General features: G+C 37.8%; 1 protein-coding gene across 7 annotated transcripts in view; it reads left to right on the top strand.

Moving 5' to 3' along the window:
* Positions 1-16,423, top strand: part of LOC122986515 (alpha-1,3-mannosyl-glycoprotein 4-beta-N-acetylglucosaminyltransferase C-like) — a 65,319-nt gene that overhangs the window by 41,693 nt on the left and 7,203 nt on the right. For 4 of the 7 annotated variants that reach the window (XM_044357824.1, XM_044357825.1, XM_044357823.1 and 1 more), the window contains exon 3: positions 15,838-15,939. The exons of 1 other annotated variant lie outside the window; for it this stretch is intronic. Coding sequence is in view for 1 of the 6 variants with exons in the window: in XM_044357822.1 (XP_044213757.1) it covers positions 4,193-4,205 (13 nt within the window). In the remaining 5 variants the exon portion in view is untranslated. Of the gene's footprint in view, positions 1-3,952; positions 4,206-10,113; positions 10,309-15,837; positions 15,940-16,423 lie in introns of those variants that run through there. 2 more of the 7 variants (XM_044357829.1, XM_044357822.1) reach the window with 2 other exon arrangements.

Raw genomic sequence — 16,423 nt, 5'->3', positions numbered from 1 at the left:
AGATCTGCTAGGTTTTTGTTCCTGCTTCCTCTGCACTAAAAAGACATACAATCTCTGTCATAAAGCAGGAAAAAAATTTGAATTAGCACACTAATTACTACTGAAGCTGCCTCAAAGAACACAAACCTGCCCGAGCTCAGTGGACCGTGGTGGAAGACTTGAAAATGATGAGAAACTCGGCCACACACCTGCACAAACTCCTCTGAGACATTTACTGAAATATTGGATTTAAGTGTGGTTTTGAAATTCTTGCTCAAGTATTTAGACAGACTTTTTACTTTTAATTTGTTATATTTCAGAGTGAAATGTACATTTTTGACTCCACTACCTTTATCTGATCGCTGTGGTTAATTGTTATATTGTTTTGATATGAGATACGTTCACAAAATATCTAAAATACTGTATTTTTAACTGGTTTCTCTTTTGTTCTTTGTAGCTTTTTATTGTCCTTTTCTGTCCTGCTTTGTTTATTCTTTATCTTCTTCCTCAACTTTTACGACAGCGTTAAAATTATAGATGCGTTTTCACCCTCTTGCCTCCAATATCAGGGATTTTATTTTCATTTCATATCTCCAGTTTTGGGTGTTTTTTTTTTCAGTATTTCATGGCACCGTCAATAATTTAACACGCTGACAGAATTCTTCAGTACTTTATACTTGATAATGAATTTCACACACACACACACACACACACTCATACACACACACAAAATCACTTCAAATGCAGGACCTTTTTAAGTAAATTGATTCGAGTACTTCTTTCAACACTCGGTTCAGTCCACACTGACTAACATTCACGTGGAGTGTGTCTCTAACGTATAAACATTTTATTGTCTGTCAGAGCACGTCAAGCAAACAGAATCAGTAAAATTAAATGGAGCTGAAACCTTTATGTGTAGTAGCAGAGTGAAATCTGACAAAATGAAACATAAAAACATGTAATTTGACTCACTTTCTCTCTCTTTCTGTCTCCAACTCCTACTTGAAGAGGACGTATCATGCACATTTTCAGGTCTATATTTATATTCTGGAGCTCTACTGGAATATCTTTGCATGATTTACAGTTCAAAAACACTCCTTATTTAACTTATTTAACTTATATGTTTTAGCTCCAGTCTCTTTAAGGCCCCCCTCCCGATGAGCCCACTTTGTTCTGATTGGTCAGCTGTCAGACGCTGCCCCTCGGCAGACCTTCGGCAAATCGGAAAGCTACGTAAACAAACAGTAGTGGTCAGATTTCACTTCTTTTTTATCGTTCTTTACTCGAAATGTCAACTTGTCAAATACATCAAATACATACATGTTTGAGCCTGAATCAAATCCTAAATATGCAAGTGGACAATGTGAACAACTACCTTAGCAACAACGGCTACAGAGAGGACGGCCATTTGTGGGCATCTGCGAACAATCTGACAACAGGAAGTAGAGGGGGAAGTAGAGGTAACTTTGCAAACGAAGCGTTCAGAGCAGACTGAAGCTCTTGCTTTTGACTTTCAGGGAGAATTTTTACATACATTCACCTCAAGCTTTTGACCATGTTTAACATAGACATCCAACATTATAACAATACTTAAATGACAGAAAATCACAAAAAACATGTTATGTCCCCTTTAAGTTACATCTTTTGTCAGCTTTGAAATGTTCTGATGTGCCTTTGAGCAAGGCTCCCGACCCTCATTGCTTTTCATCCTGGACAGCTTTCACAATGTGTCAGAAGTCTCGCTGTAAACAGAACGCCAGCCAACTTTCCCTGGATAAGTCCACACAAGAAGAAAATCAAAGTTCTCAAAGTATATTGACGTTTCCAAGGCGACCAAGTTTCTCAAAATGCCCCCCTGCCCCCTCCTCAACCACCCACCACTTGTCCACCGCTTCTCGCCCAAACCAGTCATTTTCCACCATTCAGCTCGGCTTTGACGTCACACAAACCTGCAAAAACCACCACTCATCCTAAACACTACATAATAATCAGACAAGCTGCTTGGATCCTGCCTCGAATAGACGGAGTGACACATGAAGTCGAAATACTGGGGCTGTTCACCGAAATCAAAGTCCTCTCTGCATCATTCAAAAAAGAGCATTTTTAAGATTGCGAGGACCATGAATAACAAAGCACTTAAAAACCCGACTATGTTTAACTATTTTAAACCATGTCTCATATTGTAGCGGACATATTTCTGTTGTTACTTCAAGGGCAGGACAGCTTTCCTTCTCTCCGCTGCTCAGCTGAGACTCCTCATCATTTACATTTAAAATGTTGTCTAGTGTGTTTTGCTGACTGACAAATGATCAAAGCAAATATATCACAAAGTGTTTTAGATGCATAGTATAAGAAGTCTGACTGATTACCTATAAAATCCACTTGTATCAGTGTTTTGCTACAAGTTTGGAAGCAGATCTTTGAACGCTTTGTTGGAAAAAGTAACACACATATAATGATGTGAAAATAATGAGTGTGATATTGTGGGGAGATATGTTTAAGCCCTTGGCACTAACGGCCTCTGCTTTCAGTAACTTCACATCACTGGTGTAAACTCAAACAACAGTATGAATATTTAATCTCTATGACGATTTGATCGATAATGTTGAGCTTGCATTAGAGTTACTGACAACAGGCTGAATGAAATCATGAATCAAACCAGTTTTGGAGTCTTTCTAAAGCATCTTTTACACTTCCCCATTTTGGCCCTTATTTGGTGTTTAGCAAAATGGAAAAAGCTACAGGTTGAATCAATGCTGAGTTACATAAATCACTGATGGGAGCTGCAAAACAGGCAGGAAAATGTTGAAAATTATTACTGTAAGAACTCATAAACCTGGAGACAAAATCTACTAGCTGTAAGTACATTTTATTTTCCTTCCCCTTAACACCTACATCTCACTTCAACACAGAGTTTTAGCGCATAGCTGCTTTGGTGGAGAAGCTCAGTGGCCAACAGAGGACTATGGTTATAGGTCTAGCCAGTTCTTATGAGGTGTAAAAACAGCATTAATGTTGAGAACTTCATGAAGGTAAAAATCTGATGTGGTTTGATAGAGATATGATGTCATTTTTTTACTCATGCAAATCAGGTCTGGGTTGTCAGGTCTTGTTTTGATCGCTGTTTTTCACCGATACCAAACATGAAACTTGCATCACTGCCTCCCTGCTGTGATTCCTTGTCTTCTCTCAGCTACAGAAGAAATAACTGCTGTCACAGGAAAAAGCTCATGACTTCAATTAAGTGTTTTACCCTCTCTTTATTCAACTGGTGGTTATACTGCCTTTTATGTGTTAGCAGGAGTGTTAATGAGAGAGAAAATACTCCTTTCATCATCCCTTAAAATACCATACCAGTGTGTGTTTGCAACTTTTAGCTCCTACACTACAAAGTATGGATTTTTTTGCTGACCATTTTTTTTGCCATGCTAGCAGAGTGGTTCTTGACGGTAATGTTCCCAGTTGGTTGCTCCACCACTTTGGTCCAGACTGACATATCTCAGTAACTAACTGATGGATAACCATGAAATTTGGTAGAGACAGTAATGGTTCCCAGACGTCTCCTAAGTGAAAATGATCCCATTACTTTTCATCTAGTGCCACAATAAGGTGGTTTTGAGTGATATGCATTGACAATAGTTGATGAATTGCCATGATATTTGGCACAGACATTCATGTCCCCCTCAGAGTGAATCGTAATAACTTTGGTGATCCTTCAGCTTTTCATTTAGCGCCATCATCAGGTCAAAATTTCAAATACAAACACTTTGGTTTATGACCAAATACCTGCAAAACTAATAACAGTCCCATCAGCCTCAGCTGTACTTTGTGTTTAGTGTTAATTAACAAATGTTGACATCCTAACAACTAAGATGGTGAACATGCTTAAAATAACCTGGTAAATATCAGCATGTGAGCATTTTAATTATGAACCTTTTAGCATACCGACGTTAGCATTTAGCCCAGAGCAAAGCTGTGCCTAAGTACAGTTTAACAGAGGTGCTAGCATGGTTGTAGACTCTTTGGGCGTTTTCAGACCTGCGCAGTGCGTTTCGTTTGGAAAAGGTCTGAGGAGGTGGTCCAACTCTGAAGAAGTTTGCTTGCGGTGGGAATGTGAGCTCAATCTGACCCAACTGCAAGGCGAACCCTGCAAGTTTGAGCTAAACAGCTCCTATAGCCAGTTGCTAGCAGCTAGCCAGAGAACGAATCGAGAATGATCAAGCAAGGTGAGGAGAACTACACTCTAACTATTTTTAACACCACCACAATTTGAAATGTGGTTGGAGAGAAAAACAGTCGCAGGGGATCTGCTGGCAAGGCATCTTATTTTATTTAAATGAAAACACTCCACTTTTATATTATACCAGGCTTAAAGACATTTTTTACTGTATTCAATTGGAAAAGATTACATTCTCCCTCAGAGACTCACACTGCTTTTGACAAGGCATAGTTGCCTTTTTTAAACCACCTTAATCTGGTTTAGGGGGCATTGGTTCCTTTTGTGAAACTACATTATTGCTCTTTGAACTTCAATTTCTCAGAAAGACACTCTTTGCTCCTCATTACTTTTGAAAAATGTAGTACAGGTGCATTTTCTTTTGTGCCTTTGAACCTACCTTATAATGCCTGTGCAAAATTAATAAAAAAAAGAAAAAGAAAAAGACAGTCTGTATCATAGACTTCAATCCCTCCTCTGCTGAGAGAAAGGCTTCAGCTCTGCATGCTGACAATCAAACATGCAGTGTAGGTGCATGAATATATGGCACAGGTGTTGCAGCTGCAGAACAGATGCTGTTCTCATGCATTTTTAATCATGTCTGCCCCTCTTGTCCAACACCAAGAAGAGGGTAACTGCTGGAGCCTGGAGTCTGAGAAACTAGCTGGCCCCCTCTACCTTGATGAATAAGTAAACACATTGAACCAGGCAGAGATGCAGTCAGTAAAACTCCCAGCTGGAAGCAAGAAGATTTGCTTTCTTCTGGAAGAAATGCTGTTTACTCGCTGATGATTCCACAGCTTGCTCCCTCTGAACTCCATTAACATTTTCCTCTGAGTCTGGATCCATGCATCAACTATAATTTTAGTCAGGAGATTGCATTTCAGTGCTTCATTCAAACCCCCAGCAACCCTTCAGTAAAGCGAGCAGAAATGTTGGCTCAGCACTGATGTATGGCTGTTAAAAGTTGTGGTTTTTAGGTTTTACTTAAGTGTCTTTATTTTCTTTCAATGAATAATTTATTGGGGCGTCCTGGTAGTCTGGCGGTTAGGACACACACCATGTAACCGCAATGTTTGATTCCAACTGGGAATCATTGTGTCATCTCCATGTGTCTTATTTCTCTTTAAACGGTTATGTCATCAAATTAAGAAAAAAAAAATCAATGAAAGATTAACTTTAAAGGATAAGGCTGGCAATTTTCCATATTTTTCTTATTGTCAACAAATCTCATGATCAGACTCAAACCAACAATGAACTCATCCTACTTACAAGTATTGTGTTTTTATCCAAAGCCTGATATATTATAATCCTCTGTGCCGTAGACCTCTGTTGTTGTCCAAAAACTATTAAAAACACGTAAATGAACCACACTGCTGCACTGGATGACGTCATTCTTCGTCCCTGAAGACAGTGGCTACTGTAGTTTGTTTATAAATGGCTTCAAAGAGTAAAAATAGGGATAAGATAGTTCTTGATATGGAAGATGCCACTGCGCATGTGTGGGAACGTGGTTCAGTTTACAGAGCTTCACTAGCTTGTTGTCAGCACCAAGCGAAAAAATAGAAAAGTTTAGCATCTAGCTGGTGAACAGAGTGGAGCATTTAGCAGCTAAAGAGCCAGATCATAGTCGGTAGAGAGTAAAATAAAGCAAAAAAAAAAGAGCAAGAAGACTTGTTGAAATACGACTCCAAATGAATGACGATGTTGCTCTGTGTTTGCAGGGTGTGTAAATATGCAACTGCTGACAAACTTATTTGCCACAACAACTTTAAAAGGTGTTAATATGTCAATGTTGTGTTTACAGCTTGTTGCCAAGTGGCCAAAAAATCAATTAATGCAGCTTTAATGTGGAGAAAATTTCACTGAGAAAATCACAGATGTGGACAGTGATTCTGACATCTGAGGAACTTTAATAACATCATTAGAGCCATTTTTGCAAAGATTGTGGTTTATTTTTCTTAACTATGGAACTGTGGAAGATGAACTTTTAAACTTCCTCATCATCAAAATGAAAACTCTGAGTCAGGATGACATTATTTTACTGGCTGTGAACCACTTCAGGTCGGACGGGATTGAGAGTTCCAAGAAAGTTGTTTTTGAACTTTGCCCAAGCTCCACTCATCGCTGTGTAGCACATAACGGGCTGCAAAAAGGTGTTAATTAATATTAAGAGTTTTTTTTTTAATTACTTAACGAGGCTGGTGAAAACATCCTTCACATTGTGTCTCATTATTTAGATGAACTTTGCCCCTGACTTTCAACCTTTCTTACTGGCTTGGGAAAATTGAACATCTAAGAACGGACATTTCTACCATGAAACAGGCTGTTTGTGTAGACGAATGTCTGCGAGGATCTCCATACGGTAACAGCGCCTATAAACCAACGCTTGTGTGTGATTGTCCGTTCCCGGGGTCAGCGGGAGGCCCCGAGCCGCGGTGTGAAGAATGTAACACAGGCGCTTGGAGCCTCGGTCCTGGATACCAGCACAGTGGAGGGAGTCTTGGGCGGGGAGCGGAGTGACGGCACGGCGGTGTTGCCTGTGTGGAGCTGTGTAGTAAAGAAGGGACCGCTGTCTAAAACATGTCACTGGAAATACTACTATACAGTCAAAACCCTGTCTGAATCCTCCCAGAGAGAAGAAGACAAGCAGCATTGGTGGAACTTAACCCCAATCCTGACTTAGATGCGGAGACACTGGCTAATTAGCTGAAAGACAAACTCCACCGTGATGTAAAGTGTCAAAAGACAGACGCTGCTCAAAGTCAGTTCACCTCCTTCAACATAACCGCTGAGTACAATGAGGTGGGCGAGGTGTATGAGCCACAGCTTTGGCCAGAAGGGACTTTTGTACAGTGTTTCTATGAAGCACACAAACTCAGGGCTCCCGCAGGGCCAGCACATGTAAAAATACTTAATGCTGCAAGGAAAGTGTGTGTGCCTGAGGCTGCGGTATCTGCTGAAATGTAGATATGATCGTGATTCATGACTATTAGAGTTGTGTCATATAACTCACATGGTTTGCACCTACGACAGAGCGCTGGAGAGAAAGCACGACGCCTCGTTATTGACAAGCTCCTGGAGAATTCTTATATATGTTTTTCCACAACAGATCTAAGCACAAGAATAGAGCGTGGCAGAATACCTCAGGGATTGACCGTTCTTTGGCATATGAAATATGATCCGCTGATCAGTGTGATTAGGTTAGAGGAGGACTGGTGCATAGCAATTAAAGTTGTACATAACAAGAATGTTTTTGTAATTTTAAATGTCTACACTCCTTATGAATGTTACTGAAACACGGATGAATATCTTAAAATATAAAATAACTCCCTATTTGGCCAACATTTAAGCACTGTAGTCATTAGATAGCTACACATATACCAGTGAAGCATGCATTCAACATCTTGGCTGGATCACTGTATATGTACAGCCGACACTCATGATTATCTAGAGAGATTTTGTAAAGTCTGGCTACAACAGATCACACTGTCTCTATGATATTAAATGTTGAGTCTACCTGAGTCGACCAATTATGATAACCACGAATAAAGTGGGAAATTAGATTGGTCAAGGCTTACAGAAGATGGCATCTGGCATTACAATTGACTGACTGACAAGACCCTAAATAATATTGATATACAACTTGATACTACTGCAACATTAACTGTAAGAACCAAAACCACAATAGTGATCTTTGTCTGATGTATGATAAAATTGTGAATTGTCTAAATAATGGCAGTGAACCATTCTGCCAAAAAAAGGGCTAAACAACATAATTTCAGGTCAGGATGGAATGAATATGCGTCTGAACTCTATGTGGAGGCCAAAGAAAACTTTTAAAAACTGCATTTTATGAGGAAAAGCTAAGCATGGCCCAGAGTGTGAACACAAGAAACACACAAATGATTGATTTAAATATGCTGTACACTTTATTAAAAGAAGTGAGCAGGCAACAAACTCCATGGCCAAAAAGCTTCAGCAGAATAATGTTTATGAATTCTGGAAAGAAGTTAAGGTTATCAATAACAGTCAGATTCCCTTGCCAACCGGTATTGATTGGGTTACAGGGTCTGAAAATATTGCTGAACTGTGGAGAAAACATTATAGGGATATTTTTAACTGTGTAAAGAGTGATGAATTTAATGTTGGCGGTGTGGTTATTAGACCCGATGAAGTGTGCTGTGACATTGAGAAATTGGCAGAGAACAAAGCATGTGACCTTGACCAAATAATGTATGGCATACTACCTGACTCTGTGTTATCTGTCTTATTAGTGCCGGTAGTCAGAAGCAAAACCGGTAAAATATCCAGCAAGAAAGAGACAAGAAAATTACAGAACAATTTCCCTGGCCAGCATACAAGTATTAGAAGAAATTCTCTTGAATAGGCTTCGAGAATACATAATAACCACTGACAATCAATTGGGTTTTAAAAATAACACGGCACAGATTTGTGTTTGTATGCATGGAAGGAAGTTGTTAGTAAGTATGGAAGACATAAACACTACAATATGTATGTGTTTCCTGGATGAGTCCAAAGCTTTTGACCAAATGAATCATGGTAAATTGTTTGTTAAACTACAAGAGCAGGGGGGGGTATCCTCATATTTCATAAGGATTGTGCACTTTTGGTAATTTGCGTCAAACCGTGCAAGCTTGATGGGGTAAGAGTATATCTGCACCCTTCCTAGTGAAAGTGGATGAGCTTTCTAAAAGGTTAGAAGAGTGTAAGACTGGATATTTGGCTTACAGCTGCTTCTCAGAGTCTGCTCAAGTTATGGTGTGCAGTATGACATTAAATTGAACTCTAATAAAAGGAGTGTTGTCATGATTGCTGAACCCAGGAAGATCAGAAGCAAAAATTTTTTTCCCTCATTCTTTATGGCAGACCAAGCGCTAAATGTGGTGAACAAAGTAAAATATTTGGGTCACATCATCAGGAATGATCTAAGTGATGATGATGACGATGTGCAGCTCCAGTGTTAAAAAGCCAATATGCTGGCACACAAATTTCAAGTTAAAACAGCCCTTTTTAGCAAAAACGAAAAAGCGTCAGGTGGCGTTTAACGATGCATTCAGAATCTTGCTCAACCTCCCAAGGTGGACAAGTGCAAGTCATAAGTTTGTGTCTAGTAATGCTCCCACCTTTTTCTGCTGCGTTGAGGAATTTTATGTACAAATTTATGTGTTGATTAATTGATTTAGACAGGCCTTAACTGAGCCTATGCGAAGTGACGCAAGGTATGGAAACATTGAAACAAATGTCTGTATGTGTTTTAATCACTGTGGACTTGTGAACTGCAATGATTAGATCTGTGTTGTTGTCAACATATTGTATTTAATTGTTTTTATACTGATATGGACCAAAGTGTCTGAAATAAAGTAAAATTTAATTGAATTAACTCTTATCATTTTCACAGTTTTTGATAAACTATATCATAAATCAGTGTCTGTTTAGTTTCATCTCCTTCTCATTTATTCAGAGATTAATCGAGTCGCGGTGACGACAGTGTAAACAGACTCCACTGATAATAGACTCAAGGTTAAAGATGGGCTGTATGAGTCTTTGGTGTGAATATTCATCACGTTCATCAGTTCAGCACAATAAATAAAAATAAATGAATTTTAAGAGCTCATCAAATTAAATCACTGAAACACTGTCTGAACGAAAAAGCACCAAAACCTTCTCATCAGTGACACCCCGTCAATAGCTTTCCTGCTGCCTGTTTTCCTGCCACACACTCAAAAACACACGCACACACACACCTGCTCTGCAGAGTCCATGTGGGTTCATACGCTGCCTGGATGTCAACAGGCAAATTAACAATAGTGTTTACCAAATGGCTTTGTTGTTCAACACACAGGCTTATTAAAATGGCATCTCATTATGGGCACTGAGTAGCCATTTTATAAGAGATTAATTGCATTTTTTGGAAGCACTTTCTCTTCATTATTATTCTGCGTTGCATATGGATTTGCTGAGACCGTAACAGCCCTACATATTCATATTACAGGAAGCTTCGGTTGGGAAATAAGCCAAAGGCGGAGCCGTGTTGGTGTGCACACCAGCACTGAATTTCAAACACAAGCTTTTCTTCTCTGGATGTGAAAGTAAGCCCAGTGTGTTTCCTGATAAATTAATGAAATGTACATCAATATATTTCTTCCACTGTCCGCTCACGCTCTTTGTTGAGTGTACACATGCGCTGAGGTTCAAAGTTCATTCTTGACCTTGGAAACAGCAGTTGGGAGGAAAAAAACAAATCTCCCCTGCTGATGGACTTTTCATTGATTGTTGGTGATTTCATTGAATTTTTTTTCAGTACACTTCAAGGACTTCTTATCTATGTTTATTAGGGCTGCAACTAACAATTATTTTCATTATTGATTAATCTGTCTCCATTAATTGATTAGTCGTTTGGCCCACAGAATGTCAGAGAATAGTGAAAAATGCAACTGTCCCAACCGACAGTCTACAACCTGAAGTTTACTATCATAGAGGACTACAAAAATAAATAAATAAAAAACAGAAAATACTCAAATTTTAGATGCTGGAACCAGAGAATTTCAGTGTTTTTCTCAAAAAATGACTCAAAACAACTATCTGGTTATCAAGATAGTTGGCAATTCATTTTCTGTTGATTTACTGATTAATTAATCGTCTAATCGTAGCGGTTCTAATGTTGGCTTAAAAGGTGAAGATTAAAGTTCATTCTTGACCTTGGAAACATCAGTTGAAAAGAACATCTCACCAAAAGGCCCTTTTAGCAGTTGTTCTTGTTTTCAATTATATCACATGAGCTTCATATGAATATGTAATATATATCAAATATGCATCTACATTCAGTGTCACATCAAATCAATTTTCTTCTTCAAGAAGTCTAAAAGTCTACCACTACACTACAGCCGCTCTGTGAGGCTGCTACTTTTAAGCTAAACGCTAAAGTCAGCATGCTAACATGCTCACGATGACCATGTTTACACGCTGATGTCTAGCAGGTATATTGTTTACCATGTTCACTATCTTAGTTCAGTGTGTTTGCATGCTAATAAATCAAATAAGATATTTGACCTGATGATGGCATTAAAATATCACCAGAATTTTTACAGTTCATCCTGAGGAAGACGTAACTGAACCAAATTTAATGGGAATCCATCTGCTAGCTGTTCTGATATTTCAGTCTGGACCAAAGTGGTGGCTAAAAAAGCACTGAAGGTCTGTGTTGTGTCTGCATAAGATTAAATTCAATACTGCTCATGAAATAAAACAATGCTGCTCTTATAGCTTTTCAGCATGCACCAAAGCTGAGCATGTGGTGGGAACGCTAAGCTCCAACAGACGTGTCTGAAATGTGGCAAAAAACAAGGATTTAGCAATGTTTTCAAGCCTAAGCCTACTACCGGCTTTAAGTAAAATTATGGAGAGAATAGTATATGAGCAAATCCAAAAGTATTTAGTTGAAAATGATTGAAATACGGTGTACCGGCATGCATAGAAGAAGGAGAACTCTACAACTACGGCATTAACTCAGATGACTGATGACTGGATGAAAGAAATTGATTAGAAAAAAGTTGTTGGTACTGTATTGTTGGATTTGAGTGCAGCATTTACAGTAATTCATCATAAGTTGTTATTGAATAAGTTGAGCTATTATAGCTTTGAAGCATCTGCTGCTGCATGGATCAATAGTTGTCTCACCAACAGGAAATATACTGTACATTTTAATGGTAGTTATTCTGAGGTAAGAGCAGCGAGTTGTGGAGTGCCTCAAGGAAGTTGTTTAGGGTCACTTTTGTTTTCCATTTTTACAAATGATTGACCTCTAATTCTGAATTATGTCGCCATTGCGATATATGCAGACGATTCCACGATATACATACTTCAGCACACACAACTGGAGAACTTGGGAGGGTTTTAAATGAGGAATTAAAGTTAATAGAAGAATGGACAACGGTAAATAACTCGGTTAGAAATTGATCGATATAGAAAAGACAAAATGTATGGTGTTCGGTTCAAAATATTCATTAAATATAGTACCAATTTTATACTCAACTATAGGAAATATAGATGTTGAAAGTTTTTAGGGATCACTGTTGATACTAAAATGTCTTGGAACAGCCAAATTGATCAAATGGCAGTAAAAATAGGCAGAGACATAGCTGCTAAAACACTGTATAAAATTCATGCCTAACTATTAAACCAAACGATTAGTGTTATCACAGTTAGATTATTGTTCAGGGATTTGTTCCAACACAACACAAAGTAATTTGAAAAGGTTACAGGTTACTTAGAATAAAGCAGCTCAAATTGCTCTTCACTGTCCATATCGAACAAGAGTCATAACCATGAATAATTATTTGGCTTTGTTGAGTGTAAAAAGTAGGTTGCATCATTCTCTAGTGTGTTTTATTAAAAACATCATAATCACTAAAACCCCAGAAATACTTTATAGTGACCTATCATTTTTTTTATAGACAGACATCATTATTCTACTCGGCTATAGAGTGCTAAAGAGTTGTCTTCATGCTTATAAAACACGTCCCTAAATGTGTTTCGGTATTGTTGTTTTTGTGCTCATATTTGCATGTGGTAGTTTTGTTTTGTTACTTCAAATACAGAATACAATGAGTCATGAAAAACATACAAATTCATCAGAACACGTCTCTGCAAAACTGCTTAAAAGAGACCAAGATACATATTGACATATGAACAAAATGTATAAAGTGTAAACAGCTAATTCTCTTTTCCAGTATAATGTCTAACTTCATCTTCATGTCAGTATTTCTCCAGTATGGAGGCAGTTTTGGGGTTTAGTGTCTTGCTCAAGAGTGCCTGAAGAGCACTTATTGATTGAGTTTGGAGCATTTCTTCTTCACCGTCACTTTTCAGAGTTTCACAGTTGTTGAGCCAATATTTTGTCCTTTAAAAAGTATTGTGTTACTCCCCTGGCTATGTGTTCACCTCAATTTCACGGCAGGGAAGAAATAGACAGAATTATCATCATCACTTCCTTCTCTGGCAGCAAAAGTACTCTCAAAAACCATTTCACAGGATGGAAAATAGTGTAAAGAACAGAGATCACACTTGTTAGAGATCTGATATCTGAAAAAGAAGATACCACTAGACTACTGTTTGGCTTGTATAATAATGTGCTAAACATTTATTAATCATTAATTCAAGTCTTACATGATATTCTATCATTTTTAACATACTGGTATCATGATGCAGCACCGTTCCAGGGATTTGAACCGGCAACCTTCTGGTAAAAACATCCTTTTTTAGGATGTTGGATAACATTAATATAAAATACACAGACAAAAATTATAAAATATGATAAGAAATATGACTATATATGTAATAAAATCAAATATAAAACATACATTATGAGTTAAAACGTACACAACTAATTAAATAAACCCAAACATTCAAAATCTAGCAAAACTCCAAACATCAAAGCTCAGATAAAACTTCTAGTCCTGTCATGTTGAACATCTTAATCCAATCTGGTTATAATTCCATTATAATAATGGATAATATGGATAATAATGTATCATGTCTCAGAATTATATTTGTCAGAAAATGCAAACAAAAAAAACCCCAAATAGAATCAGAAATGGGGAAAAAAAAAACAAAATTACCTGCAGTCAATACAGCAGAAACAATCTGCAAACACAACACTGACAAATTATCACATCACATAAGTTAATTGGCAAACTTGTTGGCATACAGTTGCTTATTTACACAACATCGGTTTTTAGTCTCTACAAACTCCTGAAATATCTGGCTCTTTAGCTGCTAAATGCTCCACTGTGTTCATCAGCCAGTTGCTTACTGTGTCTGTCTGTTCTTTGATGCTGGCAGGCAATGTATGGTGAGGAGAGTGAATCAGAACCATAAACAGTAACCAGTAACAATAAGCTGAAAGACACTGAAGCACTCCTTAGAGGTGAGAAGAACTGCAGACAGGTGATAATGATCTGTGAGAAAAAAAAATTCACATTACACAAAATCAGCTGACCCATTTTTAATATAAAAAAGTGATTTTAGCAGCTTTCTTTAAACCTTTATGGATAGAAAGCTTCCATCCAACTGTAACAACATAGTGGTTGATTGTAACCTTTTATAGATTATCATTACCATAGTTTAAAATGATCAAATCTCTTTAATGATCACAGTCGCAATTAAAGCGGCCCTTTTGCCTTAAGCAGGCATAATGCTCTACTTCTAAAGCCTAAACAGTTCTGTGCAGCAGGACTGCAGCACATGTAAATTGCATCTGGAGTGTATTTACCTTTCAGGTCAAAGACGAACATGAAAGGCTTTTGCAGTCCCAGTGGTGGCGACTGTAATGAGGATGGGCTCTCCTCAGCAGTCAGTGCTTTGACCCACATTAGCTCTTTGCCCGAGGCCTGCTGAGGCAGGATGGAGATGGAGAATAATAGCTGGATATAGTGTCTGAGATGCACATTGTATATTAAACGATATTCACAGAGTTCCACAAGACTGTGTGAAGTTCATAAACTAGAGGGGATTTAAAAAAAAAAAAAAAAAAAGCCGTTAACAGCCCTTGGCACAGATTCCCAAGCACATCTAAGCACTACGATGCTGATCTACTCTAAAACAGAGCTGGAAGTATCTTACCGCAGAGCCATTACCTTTATTATTGCTCAGGTTGCCGTGGACTTTGAACTTTGAAGAAATTTGAAGTAACATCACTCCCTCAGTCTGCTTTATTTGCACAAGGTGACACTCTTTGAGAAGACCTTCGATTCAAGGATGCTTACAAAGGATATGAAGATAAAACAGGAGGGAAAAAAACAATTTTGAGGAGTGAAAATCAATAATGCTTTTAAAGCAGCATTAACAGATTTTTTTTGGCCACTTGGGAGCAGTGGAAAGAAGATGTGAACACAACACTGATATATCACCTTTTAAGTTGATATTTTGAACTGGTTAGCAAACATTTGCTTATTTTTACACATCCAGCAGTTACGGAGCAACATTATCATTCATTTTGAGTCGTGTTTCTGTGCTCCTTGTGAATTTAAGTCCAGTATTCATTCTTCTTTACCTCTGTTTTTGGTCTCTACCAACTCCTGAAATATCTGGCTCTTTAGCTGCTAAATGCTCCTCTATGTTCACCAGCTGGTCTACAGCTAACTGTGTCTGGTTTATTAGTTTGTGCTGAGCAGGAAGTGTAGAGTGGGGTTTTTAGAGCTTTTTTATCTGAAAACAGCTGCGGCTGAAAGCGATACTGATATGAGAGCAGTGAAAGTGAACCAAAACAGTAAAGTTGTAGCCGCACAGCTAAACAATGAGCTGAAACTAAGCTCTAAAGCCGAGATGAGCTGCAGAGTCGTTGATAATTCTCTGAAGGTTCATCACCTCTCATATCACACATTGTCATTTTGTACCTTGTTATGATAAAAATATTGATTATAGCTACTTTAAAGTTGTTTTGTTAAAGATATAATTATTTCATTAAAACATACATAGTTTGATAAACTTCTATCATTTGTTGTCATTTATTTTCATTTCTTCTTGCACTTGTGAGTCTAATGAGTCAATCATCTGTAATGTTATAAACGTGTTAATGCTGTCAGTACAATATTAATGATGTGATTGTTTTGGTTTTTCAGCCCTCAACTGTCTTCTCACCTTCCTTTATTTGCAGCGTTTATTTGGATTGACAGAAGTGCTACCGTTGTGTATCACACAGGAGTCGCAGAAAGGAGGTTGAGGTAGATGATTTGTGTACAAAGAGCAGGACTTTTGTGTATGGTTTAAAAGCAAAAAAAAAACCCCCTCTGGTTGTAGTTTTGCTTAAATGCTGATAATGTGAACACGTCTTATCTCATACTTTAAATTGCCATGGATCTTTTCTGTATTAAACCAAAACCACAATTTTTTCCCCTTAACCAAGTGCTGTGAGAACCTAAACATGACCATTAAAAAGTTTAATCTTGCTGTATTTGCCAGGAGCAGATATTGCAAAAGTGAATTTTTTTTTGCAGAAAACAAGTGAAATAGTAAATTGTCAGTTAACATTTTGCAAATACATTCATCATCAACAATTTGCTCTCCAGATATTTTAACTAAACATAAAAAACATAATCTGGGCAGAATTATATTTCCTCCAAACAGACAAGGTTGTAAATGAATGCTACAAAGCTGAAAACACCACACTTTAATGCAGTTAGGGATGCTCTTCCCACTGAAATACAT

Source organism: Thunnus albacares, chromosome 7, assembly GCF_914725855.1.
Source record: "Thunnus albacares chromosome 7, fThuAlb1.1, whole genome shotgun sequence".
Classification (NCBI taxonomy): domain Eukaryota; kingdom Metazoa; phylum Chordata; class Actinopteri; order Scombriformes; family Scombridae; genus Thunnus; species Thunnus albacares.
The sequence above is the reverse complement of the archived record's forward strand: the minus strand, read 5'-3'. Positions and strand labels throughout refer to the sequence as shown.